The following is a 20,349-nucleotide window of genomic DNA, read 5'->3' as shown; positions in this document are numbered from 1 at the left end:
CTGCTTCTCAATGACGCCTCATCACTGAACCTCTCCACACAAAACCATATTTTACTAGCAGGGCTAACTGCAGCTAAAAAAAATGTTGGCCTAACTGGAAGCCTCCATGCTCACTCACACGCACCCAGTGGCGGCAAACATTTCTGAGTTTAATATACATGGTACATGGAGTTGTCGGTGTCAAGGATGCACGGGGCTGGCTAGAAAACAGTCTGTACGTGGACCCCTGCGGCTGCAGCCGTTAAAAGTTTACTGGCATGAGGAATACATACGTTATACGTTATATACATTTGAATACTAGTATTAGTATTGTATCTTAAAAGACTGTCGAAGAAAAAGTGCCTTTAACCTGTTGTATTGCTGCCATTGAATTGTACCATGCTTTTCTTTTTTGAATAAAAAAACATATTCATGCATTAATCCGGACTTTTTTTTACATACCTGCTTTCTGGAACGGGACTACAGGTCGACCACAGACTTCCAGGAATCGTCTCTGTCTTTTAAACTCCTCCTTCAACTGGAAGGTAGTTTGTTCGAATCTGGCGAAAATATCTCCAGCGGCAGCCGTTAGTATTTCACTAATAAACTCTCTGAACTCATGAACTGCCGCCATCATTTCTAAAGAAGATGCAGGTGAATATTTTGAGCGCGAAATCCTTCCTCTTCCTCTCTCTAGATTTTGGCGGATCACAAACAGCGTTCAACTTCATCCTGCCACCTACTGGACACACGGGGAACTGCATCTTATTTGTCGCGTTTTTTGTTGTTGTTGGTTTTTGTCTTAGTTATCAATTGTCTTTTTGCTGTTTTATCAAATGAATGATGATAAACTCACCAAATGGAGATATTAACTTTTTCTGCAATAATGTTCTTATTAAATATCTTTTTTTAAACAACCAGATAAACATACATCCATTCACAATCAATAGGATGATATTCTGTAAATAGAAAAAGAGCAAAGACGGTGGAAGTGCATTTAAAAATGTTTCATATAACTTTGTTGGTACTCCATCCTCCTGATCCTCCCATGTAAGCATTGGACAGTTGATACTAGATATATGTTGTGTTGTCTGCTGAGAGGGGGTATTCCTCACATGAGAAGGAGCGGGGTTTGGTGACGTGTGGTGCACTGACGGTGGGGGGTTAAAAGGCAGAAGTGATCTGTCAAAAGACTTCCTGGAATGACAGCTGTCACTCGCGTGTGTGGATAATGAACAACACTGGACTCCACTCCCTCGTCCGTCTCCTCTTCCTGCGACCTCCACAATGGAATATTTTCATTTTAATAATTTTCTGAATTATACAGGTTTATATAAAACTATTAATTTCCTTATTCTGTCCTTAACTCACTTGTATCATCATATAGGTATGATTGAGTATACTGCTGTCCTGCTCTCTGAGCTAGAAATCTCCCCGTTTTTTTTTCTTTTTACTGGTTCATACTATTTCTATTCCAAACAATGTATCCTCAACTATCTTCTGCAGTACAGAATTAAATTCTGTCTGTAATTTCTTTAGATTAGAAAGTAATGAAGTGTCTCTTTCTCTCTGTCTGTTTCCAACATCTTCGCTCAGCTCCACCTGCTGCAGCGACCAACAGTGGGAAGCGCCACAAAATGTCAGGATGAGCCAGGAGAGAAGCGAGGTCAACACGCTCCCCCTCCATGAAGCAAAGGACACTTTCACTTATTGGAAACAAAATAATAGATTTATTGCCATCTTGGGTGATTTTGAAAATCTGCAAAGAAAACTCACTTTAGACAAAATAAATAGTTGAATTTTAGATAATGAATGAGTTTAGAGCCTTGCATTTTGGTTACAAAGTAATGGTACGGATGTATGCACGAGGTTTGTGAACAAGTGGAAGCTTGTTTGACTTCAGTCCGTGCACATTAAGAACCAATAACACAGCATGGCACTGCAAAGAAAAACCTATCAATGAAAAAATACACATTATACCAAAAATAAGGCCAGATTCTGCAGGACATCAAGAGTGATAACTGAAAGTTTCCATAAATTATGTTAATTTAATATATGCATGAGGCACAGTTCCAAGAGTATCAGCGAGTTCTTCATAACTGTAGTATCATTAAGTGGTTTTAATTGGAGTTAATGTCATTTACAACGTTCTGCACTGAGGAGTATTCAGACAGTGGAGAAGCTCTAAACTGTGGCCATCATGTTCATAGAGCGAAAAGTGTAATTATTTAGGTTTAGAATAGAATACGGTATCTGCTTTTGTGTCGTAACCGTCCATAATTTGCACTGTCGGGCCCCCAAAAGGTATCCTGCTTAGGGTCCCTAGATGTCTTGGTCTGGCCCTGAATCCAACAAATGACTTATCCATCAAGATGAACACGCAACATGAGAGAGCATGAGTCCAAATCCTTTCAGTCGTTCATTTATTCTTACCTCTCGTGCGACTGTTTGACAGTTGTTTATTTCCAATATACACTTCATTTGAAAAATAGAAATTCTAAAATAAACTGTTTCACCTTTTCTAAAAAGTCACAAAAAGTTAATCAAAAAATAACAAAACAAAAAAGTATCAGTAATTTTGTATGCTAAAAATGAATAAGTTTCTTCATTTCACGTTGTAGGTTTTTGTCCAACATGCTGACACACTCGTTTCAACCTGCTGCTGTGGACAAAAAAAATTAAAACAAAACTGTGAATCGCTATATCTCTTCAACTGAAACAAAAAATCAAATCAAACACAATGCCCACGCTGTTCATAACATGATCTGGTCCATTTTGGTTTGAGCCGATGTGCCTTTTGCTTTTTATGTACACGGTTTCCAGGAAAAGGAGAAGATTTCAGCTCGTGTGTCAGACAGAAGTGATGAGCGGCTTCCAGTTTCACATCAAACACAGTGGAAAAAGTGCGTCGGTGTGCCTTTAAGATTCAGTGCGGAGACATTGATTGTTCCACCGTGGCAAAAAGACAATCCTGCTTCTACTTCAGCCCGGGGTAATAATGTGGCTGGAAACGGACATGATTCATTCCCCGTTTGCACAACAATGAAATGAATGAAAATGCAAACTTTTGTTGCTGTTGGGTGTCTGTTCACACAACAACGATGCTCGTGCTTTGTGCAGCTCTGTGATAGAAATCTACAGTGGAGGGGAATAGCACAGTGCCACAACAGCCACATAAATCATAATAACACCAAGCTGAAATAAAGAGGGACTGTCCTTAGATCAAGTATTTCTTTCTGAAAGTATTCTTTAAATGTGAACTCACTGGCCACTCTGTAGGAAATGCCATGATAGAAAGATTAAAATGTGCAGATTATATATCTTTTGAATCAGTGTACAATACTGAATTCCAGAAACATCAGTTTTCTGTGCAGTGGGAAACTGTGAGGAGTTTCTGTGGCGTCCAGTCTGCTCTCAAGTTCCAGTATCAGGAGTTTTTATAAGGTCAGTAGTTGCAAAGAGCTTGAGACAACAATGTGCTTACAGTTACATTAACTCTTACTGGGCAAATGGAAACTTCTTGAACTGACTCCATCTTGTGAAAGACCGGGACAAGTTGAGGTAAAGCCACCGCACAATCCACAAACGTCTGAGTTTCTTTAAAATCTACACTGCATTGTAGCATTCGTTGTAATAATCTACAAACAATACTCTTGATGGAACGAGCATGAACATCTTTTTACTCAAAACTTGATTTAAAATGAATGATAAAATCTAACACAGCATGTTTGACACCATCTGGAAGGCAGACTGTATAGTGGGTCCGGTCAATAAAGTTCTATAACTAGCTTTACTGCATTACTGCATGTAATGCCAACTGGTAACACTAGATGGAGTGATGAGCTGCTCTTGGCTGCCGCTGGCTGATGGTCGTGCAGACTACTGACTCACAGCTGAATGTAAAAGTCTCCTGGATGCTGCTGTGACTCACTACAACCTCTTCTGTTAGCACACTGAGATATTATAAGGCTGAGGCCAGTTTTTCATCAGGGGAACGAGACCCATTGCACGATGCACGCTTCCTGAATGTCTAAACATTAAAATCATCAAGAAAATCAAACAAAACAAGTTCGACACCTTCTCAAAGACATGTTACTGTGTGGTGTATGTTTTCAAGTTATCTAAACAATCAACTATCCTGATCTTGAATATTCTTGCAATATCTATTTACACCACACGGTGGAGCGGCGACTCACTAATTTGTCATCAGTGGTTGAGTTTAATTCCCACTACTGACTGACAGCAAACTGCCTAAACTGGGAGGACAGACTGGACATTACAGTGACTCACCACCACCACCTGTTGCACAAAAATGGAATTATATGTGACATGGAACACAAAAAAACAAAAAACAAACAAACAAACAAAAAAAAAAATACAACATTTTCACATGAGATAATTCCAACAACAGCTGATTAAGAAGTCAAACCAACCTGCAGTGAACTAAAAGCAGTTCCACAGCTCGGAGCTAATGTGGATCATTGATTTCATATCATGACTCGGATGTTCAGTCTGGATCGATCTCCGTTAAGCCACTTAGGTAAAGTTGTTTGTGCAGCACAAGCAAATTACATGATACGCATTCCTAAGTTAGAGTTTAAGTTTGGCTGATGAAAGTCAGAACTGAACAGCTGAACTGTTTTTCTACCTACAAAGAAGAAAAAAAAAAAACATGCACACACCAAGATCATAAAAAAAGTCAGAAAGAAAATTAAACAAGTAACGAAAGCTTTGAGGAGAGTGTGAATGAAAGAAATCAGCTTTGAAAACTGCATTAAAAAGTGACAAAGATCTGCACATACAAATGTGCAGTTATTAAATCTATTAATTCACTCAAACATCTATTTTCATTATAACACAGTGAATCTCTTGAATCATTGTGACTCTAGAAGAGGACAGAGAGGAAACATAAATGCACCGTGCTGCGTTCAAAGGCAGTACGGCGCGTCTCTTCATAATAAGCACTCCATCTACAACAAGAGGTAGAACTATGAAAACAGCATTTCCCTGCTACAGGGAAATGTTATTAATTGGTGTATGTGTGTATATATATATATATATATATATATATATATATATATATATATATACATATATGCACAAAATCAGATGGATATTTGTGTGTATTTATATAAAAAGAACAGGGAGGAAGCTCCATGCGTGCAGCTTTTCCCTGGGGGGGTTTGCATAGAGTTAATCGTGTTAGCGTTTGAGTCAAACAGACCGTTTCGCTGTCGTGTGAAAAATACAAAGAAAAGACGAGGAGGAAGAAAGAAATACTTCTTAAATATTATTAAAAGACAAAAACAGTGTTCTTTAGTGTATCAGTTTGCTTCAAACACACTTTCCCTTTTTTTTCCCCAGTGTTCAGCGTAATTTAAAGTCAGTGGAAAGAGTTGCGGGTTTGCCCGGCGGTGGTCCGCCGCTCTTACAGAGACGTTTCTGAGCCTCTGCTCTTCCAGTAGAAGGAATTATCGTCGTCGTCGTCGTCGTCGTCTGGGTCCATGTTTATTCTAATCTGAGGCACAGACTTCAGCGGACTCATCTCCGGGCTGAAACACACACAGGGATCCAATCAGTATCCAAACAGTTTTATTGAACTATTCAGGATTATACAAACAAGCAAATGAATGATGAAGCATAGGAAAAAAATCTAGCACAACAAATAAACCGTCAGCACAAAACCCATCTTAAAACACCTTGTTCAAGAAGGTCTGACAGTTGCTCTAAACATTCAGATCCCTCTGCTCTCCCTTTGATTCCTTTATATTATTATTATAATGAGTTTCTTCAACACAATACAGGATGCCGTCTCCTTCACCTCCACTTACTGGAGGTAAATCCACCTTTTTCCAAGGTAATGCGATCATCCTTCTGGCCTGCTGGAGTCCAAAATTAATTAATATTGATTGTTTTGAATTAACCTGAGAGTTTTCTGGATATTATACCCAAACTACAGTGTGTGGGTTGGAGAGGCACTTTCAATTGAACAATTTCAGAAATTCTTTGAACAATTGCTTTAGGATAGCTTTGTATCACTGAACACTCTCAAACACGGTGAAGCTGTGTACCTTCTTCTGCATTTATTGCAGGAATCTGGAACTTCTTTCTGGTCCACGCGCCACACATGTCAACAACCGTTAACGTGCCTTTTTACATACAGGCCAGTTAGGTGTTCTTGATATTTGATGAAACTATGATTATTCTTCAATTATTATTATATTATTAAGCAGTTTTCAAACCTGTGGTGATGAAGACACTCGACAACTGTTACCTAAGCCAAATACTTAAAACTGGATCACTGAAGTAGGATCTCAAAAAGATAAGAGGCACATAAGCCACAGGAGTTCTTCCATTATAGACAACAAATAGAATACACGACCATAATACGGCACTTCTAAACTCTATCCCATCGCATTTTATCTACGCTACATCCAGACTATAATCTGGAGTTTTCCAATATTGCAGCCGCAGCGGTGGGATGCTGTTGGTGCTGTCAGGTAGGACAGCGAAGGACCTACAGGATGAACACTATTTCATGTATGTTTCTGTTCTTTCGTTCATGTGTTTCTGAAAATGGCCAGAGCAGATTATGTTATAATGATCTTAACACCATGAGTGAGATGAGTGTGACAGCTGATCACGACTCTTTGTGTTATATTTCCAATGACTTCATTTTAACCAGACCAACACTATTTAAAACCCTAATGTTTACTGAATACAACTAAAACACAATGCGGACTACAAACTATGATTTTGGATGTCTGAGATGGAAGATGGACAATCAAAATTAAATAATCATCTTACATTTATTTCCCATTTAAAATATGCGCTCTTGTGAGACAGGCTGACAAAAAAGTCAGAAACTCCACCACTGAACAGCTATGCGACATCCAACTGAAATATGACAACGGTAGCAAGGCTAAAGCAGAAGAGAGAGTTTGTAGGAGTTTTCAAAAGAGATTGAAAGCTTGCAGAGCTGTGACTGCCACACTGTGACGCTGTGCTGAATACTCATCTGCATGTCACCTGTGCCTCTCTTCTAGTCTGTGCTCTCTCTGTCGTCCCCTCCCCCTGCATTTAAAAGGAAGGTTTCTTACTTTTAAAAGGGATTTTTCCTTTCCACAATCACTTTTGCTTGCTAATGTGGAAGTGTTAGGTTTTTATCTTTACAGAAGATAGAGACAGAGAGAGAAATGAACGTCAGGAACGTTCTAAATGATGCCATCATGTAATTTGCATAACTGCTCATTTGCATATCTAGGTCAAATTAGAGGATGACATCATTTCAAACCGATACATTGCTGCCAGCTCCACAGTCAGGAATGTTCTAAATGACATGATCATACAGAAAGAAGGAACCCTATTGGTGCAAATTACATCGATTAATGTTTTAAAATATTGTAACTCAGTCACTAACCGCAGAAACGGTCTTTGTATTCAATGCAAACACTACTCTCTTAAACTTACTCTCTTAACTGCACTTAAAACAAAAAAAAAAAAAAATTGAATCATTCCTCAGCAACACAGCAACAGTCCCAAAATATCCTGCTCACTGGGTATTATGGCCTCCCCAACAAATTTTTATTTTCATTTTTCTACTAGAAGTGGCAAACAAGGAGGTGACACAGCTTCAATTTACACAAAAACTCCTGCCACCAAACCTGCTTTACTTCTTTTCTGACATTTTTATCAACTACTGTAAATACAATTCTTACCAAAGGATTATTTTTACTGGTGATTTTAACCTACATGTAAATAATCGTTTAGATCCCATATCAAGTGATTTTTTAAATAACGTTCTTAGCCTTGTAGATTTTATCCAGCACGTCTCGCAGCAGAGGCCTCCCCTGGTGCGGCCTGTCCACTGCTGTGGCCTCAGACCACAGTTTTTTATCATCAGCAGGTTCGTCCGACGGGAAACCTCTGTGAGAACTGTGCGGAAGTGGAATCTAACCCCTGAGGTGGCCGCAAATTTTACACAAGTTTTAGACAAACACTGACCTATTGTTTTACCGGCCTCCTGAGATTTTATTACTGAGAATTTTAACAGAAAACTACAGTCAGCCCGGGATGATGTTGCCCAACTCAAAACAAAAATGATCCGCACAAAACCTTTTCCCCCACGAAGGAATGAAGAGCTGAGGCAACTCAAAAGAAGAGAGGAAACAGAGTACAAACAAATCACTATAACTTATGAAATATTCCGAGAACAAAAAGTTTACAAAAATGCAATAAGAAACACAAGAAACAACTACTTCTCCAAATGAATCAACAATCACAAATGGAACTCCAAAGGCCTCTTCTCAATAAAAGAACACTTACTTCAACCTGATTTTAATAGGTCCAGTTTTAATCATTCAGACTCTCAGTGTGAAACGTTTTCAGACCACTTCACAGGAAGGATGAACACATTATTAGATAAAATGTATCCAAACATTTTTTTAACTGATAAACAATGGACAGTTTCGCCCTGCTTCATACCAACATGTACGAGAAGATTTTCTCCTCAGCGAAGCCTGCTACATGTCTTTTAGATCCAATCCCAATTTAATTTTTTGAAGTTGCTTTATTTTAGAGATGAGCCTTTAAACATCACGAAGAGCCCTCTTCACACAGGAGTGGTGTTGTCTCTGCTGATGAAAACAAATTTAGATTTGAATCCAACTTACCATTTTTAGGTAGAATTTTAGAAAAGCTCGTGTTTATTCAGCTCAGGGATTTTATTATGATACACATATTGTAACTGAGAAATTTCAGTCTAGTTTCAGGACGGACCACAATGCTGAGACAGTAACGAGACAACCCTTACTACTCCTTCCTAAATGCAGAACATGGCCCCAAATCGAGGAGTCTTTCCAGTGTGACAGCCCTCACCGATGGAAGCGTCTGCCGGAGGACCTCAGGGCTGCAGAGAATGTGGACGTTTTAAAGGTTAGGCTGAAAACTCATCTTTTTTGTAGTTATTTTATGGTGTTTTCCTGGCCTGGTTCACCTGTTTTCAACCACATGTTCATGTTTTTATAGTAGTGTTACTTGTTTAATTTAATGTTCATTCTTCGTTGTGTGTGTGTGTGTCTGTGTTTGTGTGTGTGTGTGTGTGTGTGTGTGTGTGTGTGTGTGTGTGTGTGTGTGTGTGTGTGTGTGTGTGTACAGGACACAGATAAGGGCTTGAATATATATGATCAAGGTTTCTGAGGGTGGTGGGGCTCCGGTGAGCAGAGGGGATTGTTTTTAACATGCAAAGCACTTTGATTAAACTTTCTACAAAAAGCATTTCATGAATAAAGTTTGATTGATTGACTGATCATAGATGATTAATAATATCACTGATCTCTGTTTCATGGTAGCCGAGGTCATCTGAGCACAAAAATTTAGGTTTTTTTTGAGTTGTGTCGATGTTTGTAAATTCCTTACGTTCGCTTATGTTGTCTCTACATCCAGCAGGGGGCAGTGCAGGTTGCTGAATTCATGTGGGATGACTTAATTCAGCCATTGATGGAATAGATTGTCAGGCTTGGTTTACACAATGTTTTCAAGAGAAAAAGCCAAAACTTGTACTGTGTTTTAGTGTCTGACCGGAGCCTCTGAAACACTGCGAGTCGATGAACAACAACACAGTTTGCCTCCTGAGTTTCATGACTTCCAGTCCACATTCTCCTGGAACTTGATAGTTTTACAGTTGTGAGAAATCCAACTTGGTCGTCTGTACGTACAAATGTCTCGCTACTGTCAATGTTTCTGGTGAATTCCCCTCTGTGCACGTGTGTGTTGTTTCACTGCGAGAACAAACACTCACACCCAGTTGACCTACATGTTAATTACGTTGTTTTCAGTGTTTCTGCCATTCATGAAATTAATGTTTATCATTGGAAATGTCACATAAATGCTGCCTAAACTACTAAAATAAGTATTATAGGTATTATTTAAGTTTTAACTGTCTGATGATTTCAGCCTTGACAATGAAGACGTTTCTAAATTGTTCACACATCTGAATCTTCTTTGTCCCGTTATCAATCCACAGATTCACAGTCTTTACTCAAAAGGATTAATTTGGTTGTCACAGATCTGTTCTCTTCTTTGTTCCCTCTGCTGGTTGCAGAAGAGCGACACTGCCCCCACAGGTCATCAGTGGTATTAACCCTGCTTGCCAAACATCTGTAAGCTCCTTGGAAATGATGGAAAACAGTTTAATGACAACATTCAGTAATCAAATTAATGTTTTTTTCTATTCTACTTCATCACATAAACACAACTCAGTCAGTCTGATCTCACAGAAAGTCTAACGTTTGCTGCCGTCCTGCCATCACACACTGTCTGAAACACTAATCCTCTTTCATCTGTGCAGTGTGGGCAGCAGATGGGGTGATGCAGAGCGTGACACTGCACACGCGACCCCCGAACCCCCCGCCACCCTGAGCTCCGCTGGCCTCCATGGAAAGACCTAATCCCTTCCTGGAAGTGTTTCGCCAGGCATGTTCTGCCTTTTTCAAAAGAACGATTGTCTCCTTCAAAGCTCAAAGCAGCTGAGTCTTCCTGACACAGTAAATACATGCAGCACTGACGGGACGCATGGCTTTGTTTGGTTTGAATAAAACTTCTTCACAGCTCAGATTTAGAGAGTTTTGCAATGACAACGGCAAAAAAAAATTCAAGATTGTGTAAAATATAAGAAAGAGAAGATATAAATGAAGTGGGAAATATTCTTCCTATATGGACACAGAAAAGCAGAAAACTGATCAAACTGACAGATATGTGGATGATTGTAAAACCTTTTTGATGGATTAGTCGTGAGGAGCACAGAGGAGCAGTGAACTCGACATATGAAGTTTCCCATTGAAAAAAAAACAACACAGTTTATCCACAGCTAAGCTAATTAGCAGAGCTGACCTTTAAAGCTCATGCGAACATTATATGTTCGGTGGTCAGTCCTGATTCTGACCTTTTACAACCTTTCAAAAAAAAAAAAAAATCTAAAGGAAAGCAGTGGCTGTGTTTTGGCCTTGTGCTCCGTGCAGCCCGTCCACCGGCCTGCTCTCGCTCACCTGGATAAGTAGTTTGCCTGGTAGTAGCGAAGCTGCTCAGCACGATGTGTGGCGTTCAAGGAATGAAGGGGACTTCTCTCCTGAGGAAATGGAGGAAAAACAGCATTAACACACGTCACCGAGCTAATCTACAGGTTTTCAGTGCAAAACGCACACAGCAGCAACAGGAGCAGCAGAGATCAGCCCAGAAGTCAGAAGTCGCTCAATTTTAAAACAGTTTTGTCTTAAATTCTAGTTGTTGTTTTTTTTTTTTTGTTTGTTTTTTAACACACGCTCGGAAACTGTCTGTGGAAAAAGCTGCTGAAGTCAATCTGAATTCTTTAATTAGACCATGTAAGCCTTGTTCAATCTGACAACACATTGTTCATGTTTAGTGTTTTCTGATGATAAAATTTTACATGACCAAGGAGAAACTAAAAAAAAAAGTCTCCATCAATCAAATAACCTGAAAATTTCATTTGCTAAAAACACAAACAATAAGCACACCTACACTCTTATATACATTTTCAAACAGAGGAAATATGAGATTACATCTGTCAATAAAGAAACAACTCATCTAATAGTATAATAATACCAAAACACGATACTGTATTGTTAGTATAAAGAATGATTTAAATGAAAAATGAAGAAACCTGAGTGACTGTATTTTTTGTATTTATATTGTAGATATTATGTGATGTTGAGGGCAAATGGTATTTTTCTATTTTTATTTAACCTTTATTTATACAGGCTAACTCATTAGGTTTTTTTTCTTTCTTTTTGCCTTCCTTCAGTCCAAGACCAATAAATAACTGGTTAAAAACTATAAAACTGTATTATTTGCAGACAACATAATATACATAATTTGAACTTAAGTGTGTGCTGGCTATTAAGGATGTCAAACATGCAGCACTGGGGCCAAAATCGGACCAGAGAGACCAATCAGGGCTGCATGACGAGTTTATATGTTTATCTTAACAGTTTACAAACACAATATTGACAGGGATTTTTCAAGGAAAAGAACTCCAGTTGGTCATTCCTGCACAGTTTTTTAAAATGTTTTAGTAATAGTGCACATATGACACAGAGATGAGGCAGTAAAAGACAGTTGCTTTATCTTTTGCCACCGTCCATCAGCATTAACACTACATTTTGAGGGCAACTCAGCAAAAGCAAGAAAGCTGCAAAATGCTGCAAAATGCTGCAAATACAGAATTTGGTTTTGGAAATTCTTAAATGTTTTACGCTAGGAGGTGATATATTGATTTGGTACAAAAAAATTCACATTTAGATTTTTTTTAAATATACATTTTTATCTAAACTTTTAAAATAATGTATTCATAAAAACAATTGGAGTTTGGAAGGAAATAAAGTTAATGGGTGCTCAAATGAATTCTGAAATAATCTTTAAACATGTTTCAAAAGAGCAAAGAACAAAGTCAAAGCACAACAGAAATGGCAAAAGAAACAGAAAGACACAGCTGGGCTTAAAAGTGATGAGAAACAGTGATTACATCAAGCAGGTGAGAATTTAAAAGAAAAGGAAACAAAACGAAGCGACTTCATGCAGGTTTTAGTGAAGGATCCAGGCCTGATCCAGAGAGAAGAGAAACTGCAGACGGTCGTCAATAGCATGCAGCGAAAGTCAGAGCAGTTAATGAGAGGCGTCAAGACTGGAAGACCTCAGAAGACGTTATCAGACACCGACGGAGGAAGCAGAGCAGGTTAGAGGCGAGCTGGAAGCAGGAGGAGGAGGAGGAGCAGCAGCAGCTCCCTCCCTCCGACTCAGCAGCTGCTCCAGGGTACTCACTGTCCGAGGCCTTATCACCTAAGAAGGGCTCCTGCTCCATCATGTCCATGGGGATTTTAATGCTGGGAACATTCTCAGTGTAATGACAGTCAGACTGTTGGAGAGAGGAAGCACATCCTGAGACCGGACGTCCACGGATGTTTGGGAAATCACAAACGCTCATTTTACGAAACCTAAATCTCTCCGGAACAATCAGAAGCACACTTCCCAACAGCAGGTGGCGACGGCGGCCTGGAGGTGGGATGACAGCTGACATTTCGCACCATGAGAGGCTTGAAAAAGTTTGTTGATGTCTGACATGTTTGGATTTCATTACACACAAGAAGAGGGAAAAAAACGGGACCTTGAGAATGTGAGGATGTCCAGAAAGTCACGGTAAAAATAAAAATATCTGAATGACTTTATCTTTGTTGAATCGTTTCCAGACTTTGAGATAAGCCTATTCCTCTATTTGCCAAATTATTTGGACAAGATACACCCAAATATATGTGATTAATGCAACCCAAAGAGGAAATAAGCATATGTCCTCTCAGTCGAATGTATTTTTCCATGTTCGGATTAAACGTCACCGATTGTTCCAGAGCATTCAGTGAATTTGTTCCTCAGTTCTTTCTGCCGCGTCTTGAGCCCACATGTAGCCTTCGGTCTTTTCTCAAACCCAAACCATCTCTTCTAACCTTTCACGTTAAAGCACACTGTCAGTCTTTCACAACTACATTTTTGGAATAAAGAAAACAAACAACCTTCTGTTTAAAAGAATGAAAGAAATGAGACTGTCAAACAGAGTGCACGTTGAAGAAGGGAACAGATAATCCGGTAAATGATCACACAGTAGCTACTTTCACATGGACACCTGGTTTTCAATCTGACGTCGTTATCTGGAATTGAGAGATCAAATGATCCTTTTCACATGAACACTGTATAATCACACTGATTTTCACCAAGAATGTCAACATAGCTCAAAGTTACTTATAATAAATACAGGTAGATATTTCCATTCCAGTTATTTGCGTCCATGTAAAAGCAGCTGGTGATGTCTTCCGGTTAAATTTCTAATGAGTCTTACGTCTTCGCCGTCGCTGTCTATGCTGCTCTGCTTCTTCTTCTTCTTCTTCTCGTCCTCCTTCTTCTTCTTGTCCTTCTCCGGGATCACGTCGTCCAGGAAGCTGAGGTCGTGCTGGGAGAACATGTAGTCCATGGCTTTCCTCACCGCCACCAGAGCCAGGATCTGGAAGCAGCAGGGGTCAGGAGGGGTCAGAAACCATTCACCGTACCATCTTATGTTACGTTACTGAAGTTCACCTGGAAGTATAATTTGATAATTCAGTCAACTAAACAGGAACGTTATTATACTTTCTATTACCTAAACTATCACGATTAATGCAGCTGGTATCTCACCATGACGGGGAAAACGATGGCGGCCACGGTGGACTTGAGGATCCAGAGCAGAGCCAGGCAGAGGACCTGGATGAAGGTGAAGAGGTGGACCTTCCTGAGGGGGACGTGTCGCAGGTAAACCAGGTCCGGCTGGTGCTTCGCCGGCATCAGCAGCAGCTTGATACGGTCCATAAACTACAGATGGACACACACACACACACACACACACACACAGTGGGGAAATCTGATTTCAAACAAGTCTGCCATGTAGAATGAAGGATATCTGCCATAACAGAAGTCATGCAAGTGACAAACTGTAGCTGTACCTGCACCCCGTTGAGAGAGGCGACTCCCATGTAGAGGAAGACTCCATACAGAACAGGCATGGGGATGAACTGGGTGAAGCACATGCAAGCATACTTATTACAGTATTCATGAGAGGAAATAGACAGAACGTCCAAGGCTAATAGGACAAAGTAATACAAACTCAACCGCTAACTCTCCAGGAGCTTGGTGAGTTTGTGGGGCTCATGTTGGCGGCAGAGGTTCTGTGGTGGGATCTTCACGGACCACCAGTGTCAGGGCATGTTTCATGTGTGCGAGTGGGTCACGCAATTCCTTCCTTTTTGTGAGCTTTAGGTTAAGTATTGATGACTAGCAGGGGAAAACCTGTGAATAGTCTTGGGTGAGTTTACTTAGCAATCTTTTTCTCTTCTATCATGCTCCTTCTCGGGATTAGTTTGGTTTGTGGGTGGATTTAGTCGAGTGTTTTGTGGGAAACTTTTGAAGCTAAGTCAGTTCATCAAATGTTTCCTGAACTCTGTCTGTTTTGTAAAAGTTTGCATTTTCAAATCTTCATAAACTCATACGAATCACAAGAAAGCTTATTTTATCATTTTAAATGGACTTCACTAAAAAAAGAGAGATTATATAAAAAACCCAGGTGTTTTTCATCTCCTATAGTACTTTAAAATGATATCTTGTCAAATATTACTAGAAAAAAAGCATGCTGATTAAAACACACACATCTCACCTTGTTCTCTTTAAACTATTGACATCAGGATTTTATCCAAAACCCAACTCATATGCTTGATTCTGGATTGATTTATTGAAAATCAACAACACAGCAGCCCAAACACCAGACCACATTTTGACAAAAATACCAGTTTTAACTGAGATATTTAAGGAAATGAAGGTGCTTACAAGACTATTCCTGCAGAGTCCCAGTTGTTGGCTAATATTCCTGAATATTTATTTGCAACTTTAAAAACGCCCAATAAGACTTTGACCATTAAGCCTGGAGAGATGTTGAAGAGAAACACTCGAATGTTTGGTGAATTACCTTCAACATAGGAGACATGAAAACAGACAGTCCGGTCAGGATGAAGACGAAAACACCCGTAACCCTCTGCTCTCTGCAAAACAAACACACAACAATGAGGAATTTCACTTCAGTAAAGCTCTGATCCATATGAGACGGGATGGGAAATATCCCATCTGGAACGGCTTAAATAACGATGCTGCTCCCTCTTTTGGACTGATTTCAGTTTAAGGAAAAAAACGGTGTTTTCTCGGAAGTCGGCGTGTGCGTTCTGGAGCGAGACTCTGTTAGCTCAGCTCACAGCTGACCCACCAGGAGGCTGCGGAGGGCCTCAGACACACAGGAACACTAAACAAGACCACAAATCTGAACAATGATGCTGGCTTTCTCCATCTATCAATGAACACAAAAGATCAAAAGCCAACAAGAAATTGTACATGAACGGAAATACTTCTTCGCCGAACGATACAAAATTAAAGATTTCTAATTTAAAACTTAAGAAAATTAACTAATAAAATAAAAATAGAAAAGGGTCACCTCTGACAGAAATGGTAATACAAATTTGCACCACAAGGTGGTGCAGTGTGTCAGTCCACTGGTTAAGATTGAGGAAAACAGAGAAAAACTTAAAAAGCAAAGTGAAGCATGTAATGCACTGAAGAGGCGTTATCTCAGTAACTGAGGTGTTACCTTGGTAAAAGAGACAATATGTCATTATTTTTGTCACTTGAAAGTTTTCACACAGCATGATGAGAGGAGGCCTTGACAAATGTTTTTAATGAAATAGAAAAAAAAGAAGTCTAAAGAGAGATTTTTCAGATTTGGATCAGTTTTTATTCCTGTGCGGGGTAAAGATTGCTGGAGTCAATCCCAGCTGATTATGGGCTGAGATGTGTAATCCCAGGAAAATATGCTCAGCAATCTCTGATCTCTGAAGCTGCTGTAGGTTTAGACTGCTGGGACGCCTTCACTGAGCTTCTTTTCTTTCTCAGTCTCCATACAGTGACGGTCCACCTCTGTATGTCACTGATTCTCTCTCTCTCTCTCTCTCTCTCTCTCTCTTTACCATCCTGCAGGGTCTCCAACAGTAAAACTGGAAGACTGTGGTCTCTGAACTGGAAGATTGCCCTCCGTTCTCTCTTTTTCTCTCTTCAATCGGAGCAGCAGGAAATCTCCACCTCTGACTCTGTTTCTGCAGGTTTCTCCCTGTTAAAAGAAAGCTTTACCTCTGCTTGCTCATGTGGAACTGTTGGGTTTTTCTGAGTAAAAATCACTCAAAATAAACCTGAATTGAACCTTTAGCATGTTTGGGAAAACCCAAACACTGGAAAAGCCTACAAACTCCGACTCAAACTGAGGATGTTATTACTGCGAGGTTAGGGTGCGAACCACTCCTCCACCATGCGGCCTTCTCGTATTCCACCTCAGAGTATGATGCCAGGATTACGATAGTCGCTGTGTGTTTTTTGTCTTTCTCACCTCACACCCAGAAACTTGGGCTGCTCTCCGGGAGCCGAAGTCTCCGTTTCCATCTTCAGACTGTCGATGTGAGCGATGGAGATGACGGTGGCAGCCACGTACCACGGCAGGCCCATGAAGGAGCAAACAATGAGCAGGACGGCCACCCAGAACAGGTCCAGATGGTAGCCTGCCCCTTTCTGATCCGGACAACAGACACAAGGTCAGATTTCACGCCGGCCTGTGCTCAGTGTGCAGAGCACAGCTGCAGATACAGGAAAACATGAAACCTCCCCAAAACAGCTTTTATTCAGTGTGCAATCATGCTTTCAATCCCAATCCCTCCCAAAATCTGGCTGAAATCAAAGGAAACTGCTTGCTCAACTTCAGCCATGACTGCAAGAAGTTTTGTTTGAATTGAAGCCTGTGCAGTCACTCTGCTGAAACATCTCTCACTCCCATGAGAGGAATGGTATTTTACTGCAGTGTGAAGGCAGACCGTGTCCTGTACACACTGCAATTTGTTGTAGGAGATGCATGAAAATCCTCCTGTCACATAAATCACTCAGGAGAAACCCTCGCTCCTTTACCTCAGCGAGACTTTTCCCGTTGTCAACCGCAAAGAATATTTGTTTTGTAGCTTAACGTACACGTTTAGTTTTTCTTTGTACCCACTAAGGACTTCTCTTTACCTTTAGTTTGTGCTCCTTTCTATTGACGATCACTGCTGTGATCTGTTGATCCATGAAGACCAGAATAGTGACCAGAAGTGCGGGCAGAGCTGATGCCAGGTAGACCCACCAGGGGTTTCCACCGAAAGGGGGAACAAACCAACCCCGATTCGGGCTGGTTGGCTGTAAAGAAGACAGCCATTTCAAGAACAAATTCAACCACGCATGATTTACTCTCATTTTCTCTGAAAATGCCAAAAGACTCCCAAATAATTACTGAAATGTCACTGAAACACAATAATGGGCGTTTACTTATGTCAGTTAACAAGCAAGTGGGCTGACCATGCTGCAACATGTGTTGTAATAATACTTTTTTCCAGAAGATGGTGCATTGAGCTAAAAGTTACAGCTGTGGCATATAACTCTTAGCAGATGAATATCAGGTTAAGTCCAGTTTTTTGTTTACTATTGACTCCAAAGCTGTGAAAAACAGAAGGCATTCAACAAAACATTACAACTCAGCGTGAGCGAAAATGAGTATAATGTATTTTTTTTTTCTGTTGTTACTGGCGCAATGTGGTTCACTAAGCTCTGTGAAGCTCACACTTTTGCATGCCTGTGGTATATGGGGATTTGACTTCCTCTGTATACGGGATTTCATCCACTTCAGCAGTATTAAAGCGCTTCGCATGATCTTCTGCAACATTCAGCCAACAGAAACTCCACTAATGTCACAAAAAGCCACAAAACGACACAGGTACAGCCCATCAGTGTTGGCTCAGAGATTCTGATCATTAGAATTCTTAGAAAAACAAAAGTATGAAGTGTGTGAAGCCGTGCTGTGGGTTCTTTAAACCTTACAGTGTGGTCTTCGTTCTGGTGCAGGTAGAGGCTCACCTTGAATTCACTTGGCACTATGAGTTTGGGAGTATCGACTCCGATTAGCATATCGACTCCACAGAAGATGAGGATGGCCAGGATGATGGCGAAGTCACTGATGAGTTTTCTCACCTGGGCAAAAGGAAACAGCTGATGCTTGACCAGCTCTGCACACTGTATTTTTGAGGCTGATGTCAAATTACAACCACTTGGTGCTACATGCCCAGACCGCTGACAGTGAGCAGGACAGTTCGCCTGAACTCTGGACGTGCCAGCGTGGCTGTGAGACGCTCACCGTGGTGGGGAAGAACGGGCTGGTCTTGAATTTCTTCAGACACATGGAGCAGGTGTAGGTACCGAAGAACAGGATGAAGGACATGAGAGTGATGTCGGGGACAAAGCCGCAGGCCTTCCCCACCAGCTCTCCTTTGTACTTCAAGCACTCCGTCTTTGTGAGGGACGACCATGTGGCGTTCATCGGCTGCAACAGAGACCCAGACCACTCTGACATCTGCGCAACCACAGAACCTAAGCAGGTTTCACCTCAACGTAAAGATGACAACATGAAGCTTTTTGACCCGATGAGCAAAACCATCTTTTTGTGATCTTTGATGTGAAAATCAAGCTCTGGATGAATTCGATGTTTACAGTGCAGAAGATAACGTCTGTTGATTTCACACAGAATCTGTGAACGCCTACCAGAACTGTGTTGTTCCAGAACCAGACTGAAGAATCTTCAGGGAGATCATCAATTTGCTCGGTACTGTTTTCTGCAAATACAAGAACACAAAAAATGATCAGTTTATAACTAACCAAGCTCCATTTCTATGTGATTTATTTATTTTTTTAAATTCCTAATGACATTTGTTATGCTGAACTTCATCACCGACCACTAACCAGAAGGCTTATTCTGGAATTGCACTCTAACTTTTGATTGGTGGTCCACCAACAGGATGTCAACACATGACACATTGAATCTGGACGCGCTTTACCAGATGTGATGAGGCAGATATTCTGCAGCAACAGCTCACCTAAGACAGCCGGGGCCATGCAGAGGCAGTCGTACTGCGTCACGTACTCCATCTTGAAGTCGGAGTTGATGGGATAGTGGTGGGCGAGTTTCAGCATCTTCTTGAAGGCATCGTAGATGAAGATGAAGCTGATGAGGCATGAGAAGCCCTCCTCCGTGAAGCGAGTGAAGTACTGCACCAGGAAGCTGGCGTCCGTGGCCACGAGCACCAGGCAGAAGAAGGCCGACCACAGGCCGATCCACAGGCGGAACTCCAGGTAGTCGAAGCTATTATCTCTGAGCCAGGGGGAAATACAAAACCACTAGTCTACAGATCCCTGCAGATCACAGTAAAACATGTAGGATTTTGTAGCACTACTTGGAAGGTTTGACAAGTTCTACACCTCCTCTTCAGTATTAATGCAGGAACATCGCTTGGTCTTGAATACTCATAAATCCTGCATTTGCATCTACTCATGAGGGGTGCAAAAAAATTGTGTCCAATTACTGTCAAAACAAGAACTTCTGGAGGAGAAAGGAAGAAGTTTCAGGCCGTGTCCACACAAAGGGAGATTTGGATGCATTGTCATACATGTGTAGTGTTTGTTGTTTGTTTTACTGGACAAGCAAACCGTGAAAACAAAGCAGCGCTGCAATTATTTTCATGATGTAGCTGCCTGAATGTGGAAACCTTTCTGAAGAAAATCAATCCATCATTATCATGTAAATAAGCAACATTTGGCAAGCGTTTGCTACCAAAAGGGAAAAACTCAAATTTTATGGAGCCAAAAATAATCTAACGCAGCAATGTGCCCCAGAGG

General features: G+C 40.7%; 1 protein-coding gene across 2 annotated transcripts in view; it reads right to left on the bottom strand.

Annotated features, from left to right (window-relative positions):
• Positions 1 to 5,198: 5,198 nt before the first annotated feature.
• The window catches only part of LOC115397941 (electrogenic sodium bicarbonate cotransporter 1-like), a 61,734-nt gene continuing 46,583 nt past the window's right edge, over positions 5,199 to 20,349 (bottom strand). The window contains exons 15-27 of one of the 2 annotated variants that reach the window (XM_030104485.1): positions 19,551 to 19,825; positions 19,219 to 19,289; positions 18,815 to 19,000; positions 18,538 to 18,651; positions 17,662 to 17,823; positions 16,991 to 17,169; positions 15,533 to 15,605; positions 14,517 to 14,585; positions 14,212 to 14,385; positions 13,880 to 14,041; positions 12,814 to 12,907; positions 11,025 to 11,104; positions 5,200 to 5,531 (exon numbers count right to left, since the gene is read on the bottom strand). In XM_030104485.1, the coding sequence (XP_029960345.1) occupies positions 11,061 to 11,104; positions 12,814 to 12,907; positions 13,880 to 14,041; positions 14,212 to 14,385; positions 14,517 to 14,585; positions 15,533 to 15,605; positions 16,991 to 17,169; positions 17,662 to 17,823; positions 18,538 to 18,651; positions 18,815 to 19,000; positions 19,219 to 19,289; positions 19,551 to 19,825 (1,603 nt within the window). In that variant the 3' untranslated portion in view covers positions 5,200 to 5,531; positions 11,025 to 11,060. Of the gene's footprint in view, positions 5,532 to 11,024; positions 11,105 to 12,813; positions 12,908 to 13,879; positions 14,042 to 14,211; positions 14,386 to 14,516; positions 14,586 to 15,532; positions 15,606 to 16,990; positions 17,170 to 17,661; positions 17,824 to 18,537; positions 18,652 to 18,814; positions 19,001 to 19,218; positions 19,290 to 19,550; positions 19,826 to 20,349 lie in introns of both variants that reach the window. The other variant, XM_030104486.1, reaches the window with a different exon arrangement.

This window comes from Salarias fasciatus, chromosome 12 (assembly GCF_902148845.1).
Source record: "Salarias fasciatus chromosome 12, fSalaFa1.1, whole genome shotgun sequence".
NCBI lineage: Eukaryota > Metazoa > Chordata > Actinopteri > Blenniiformes > Blenniidae > Salarias > Salarias fasciatus.
This window is presented reverse-complemented; position numbering and strand designations above follow the sequence as displayed.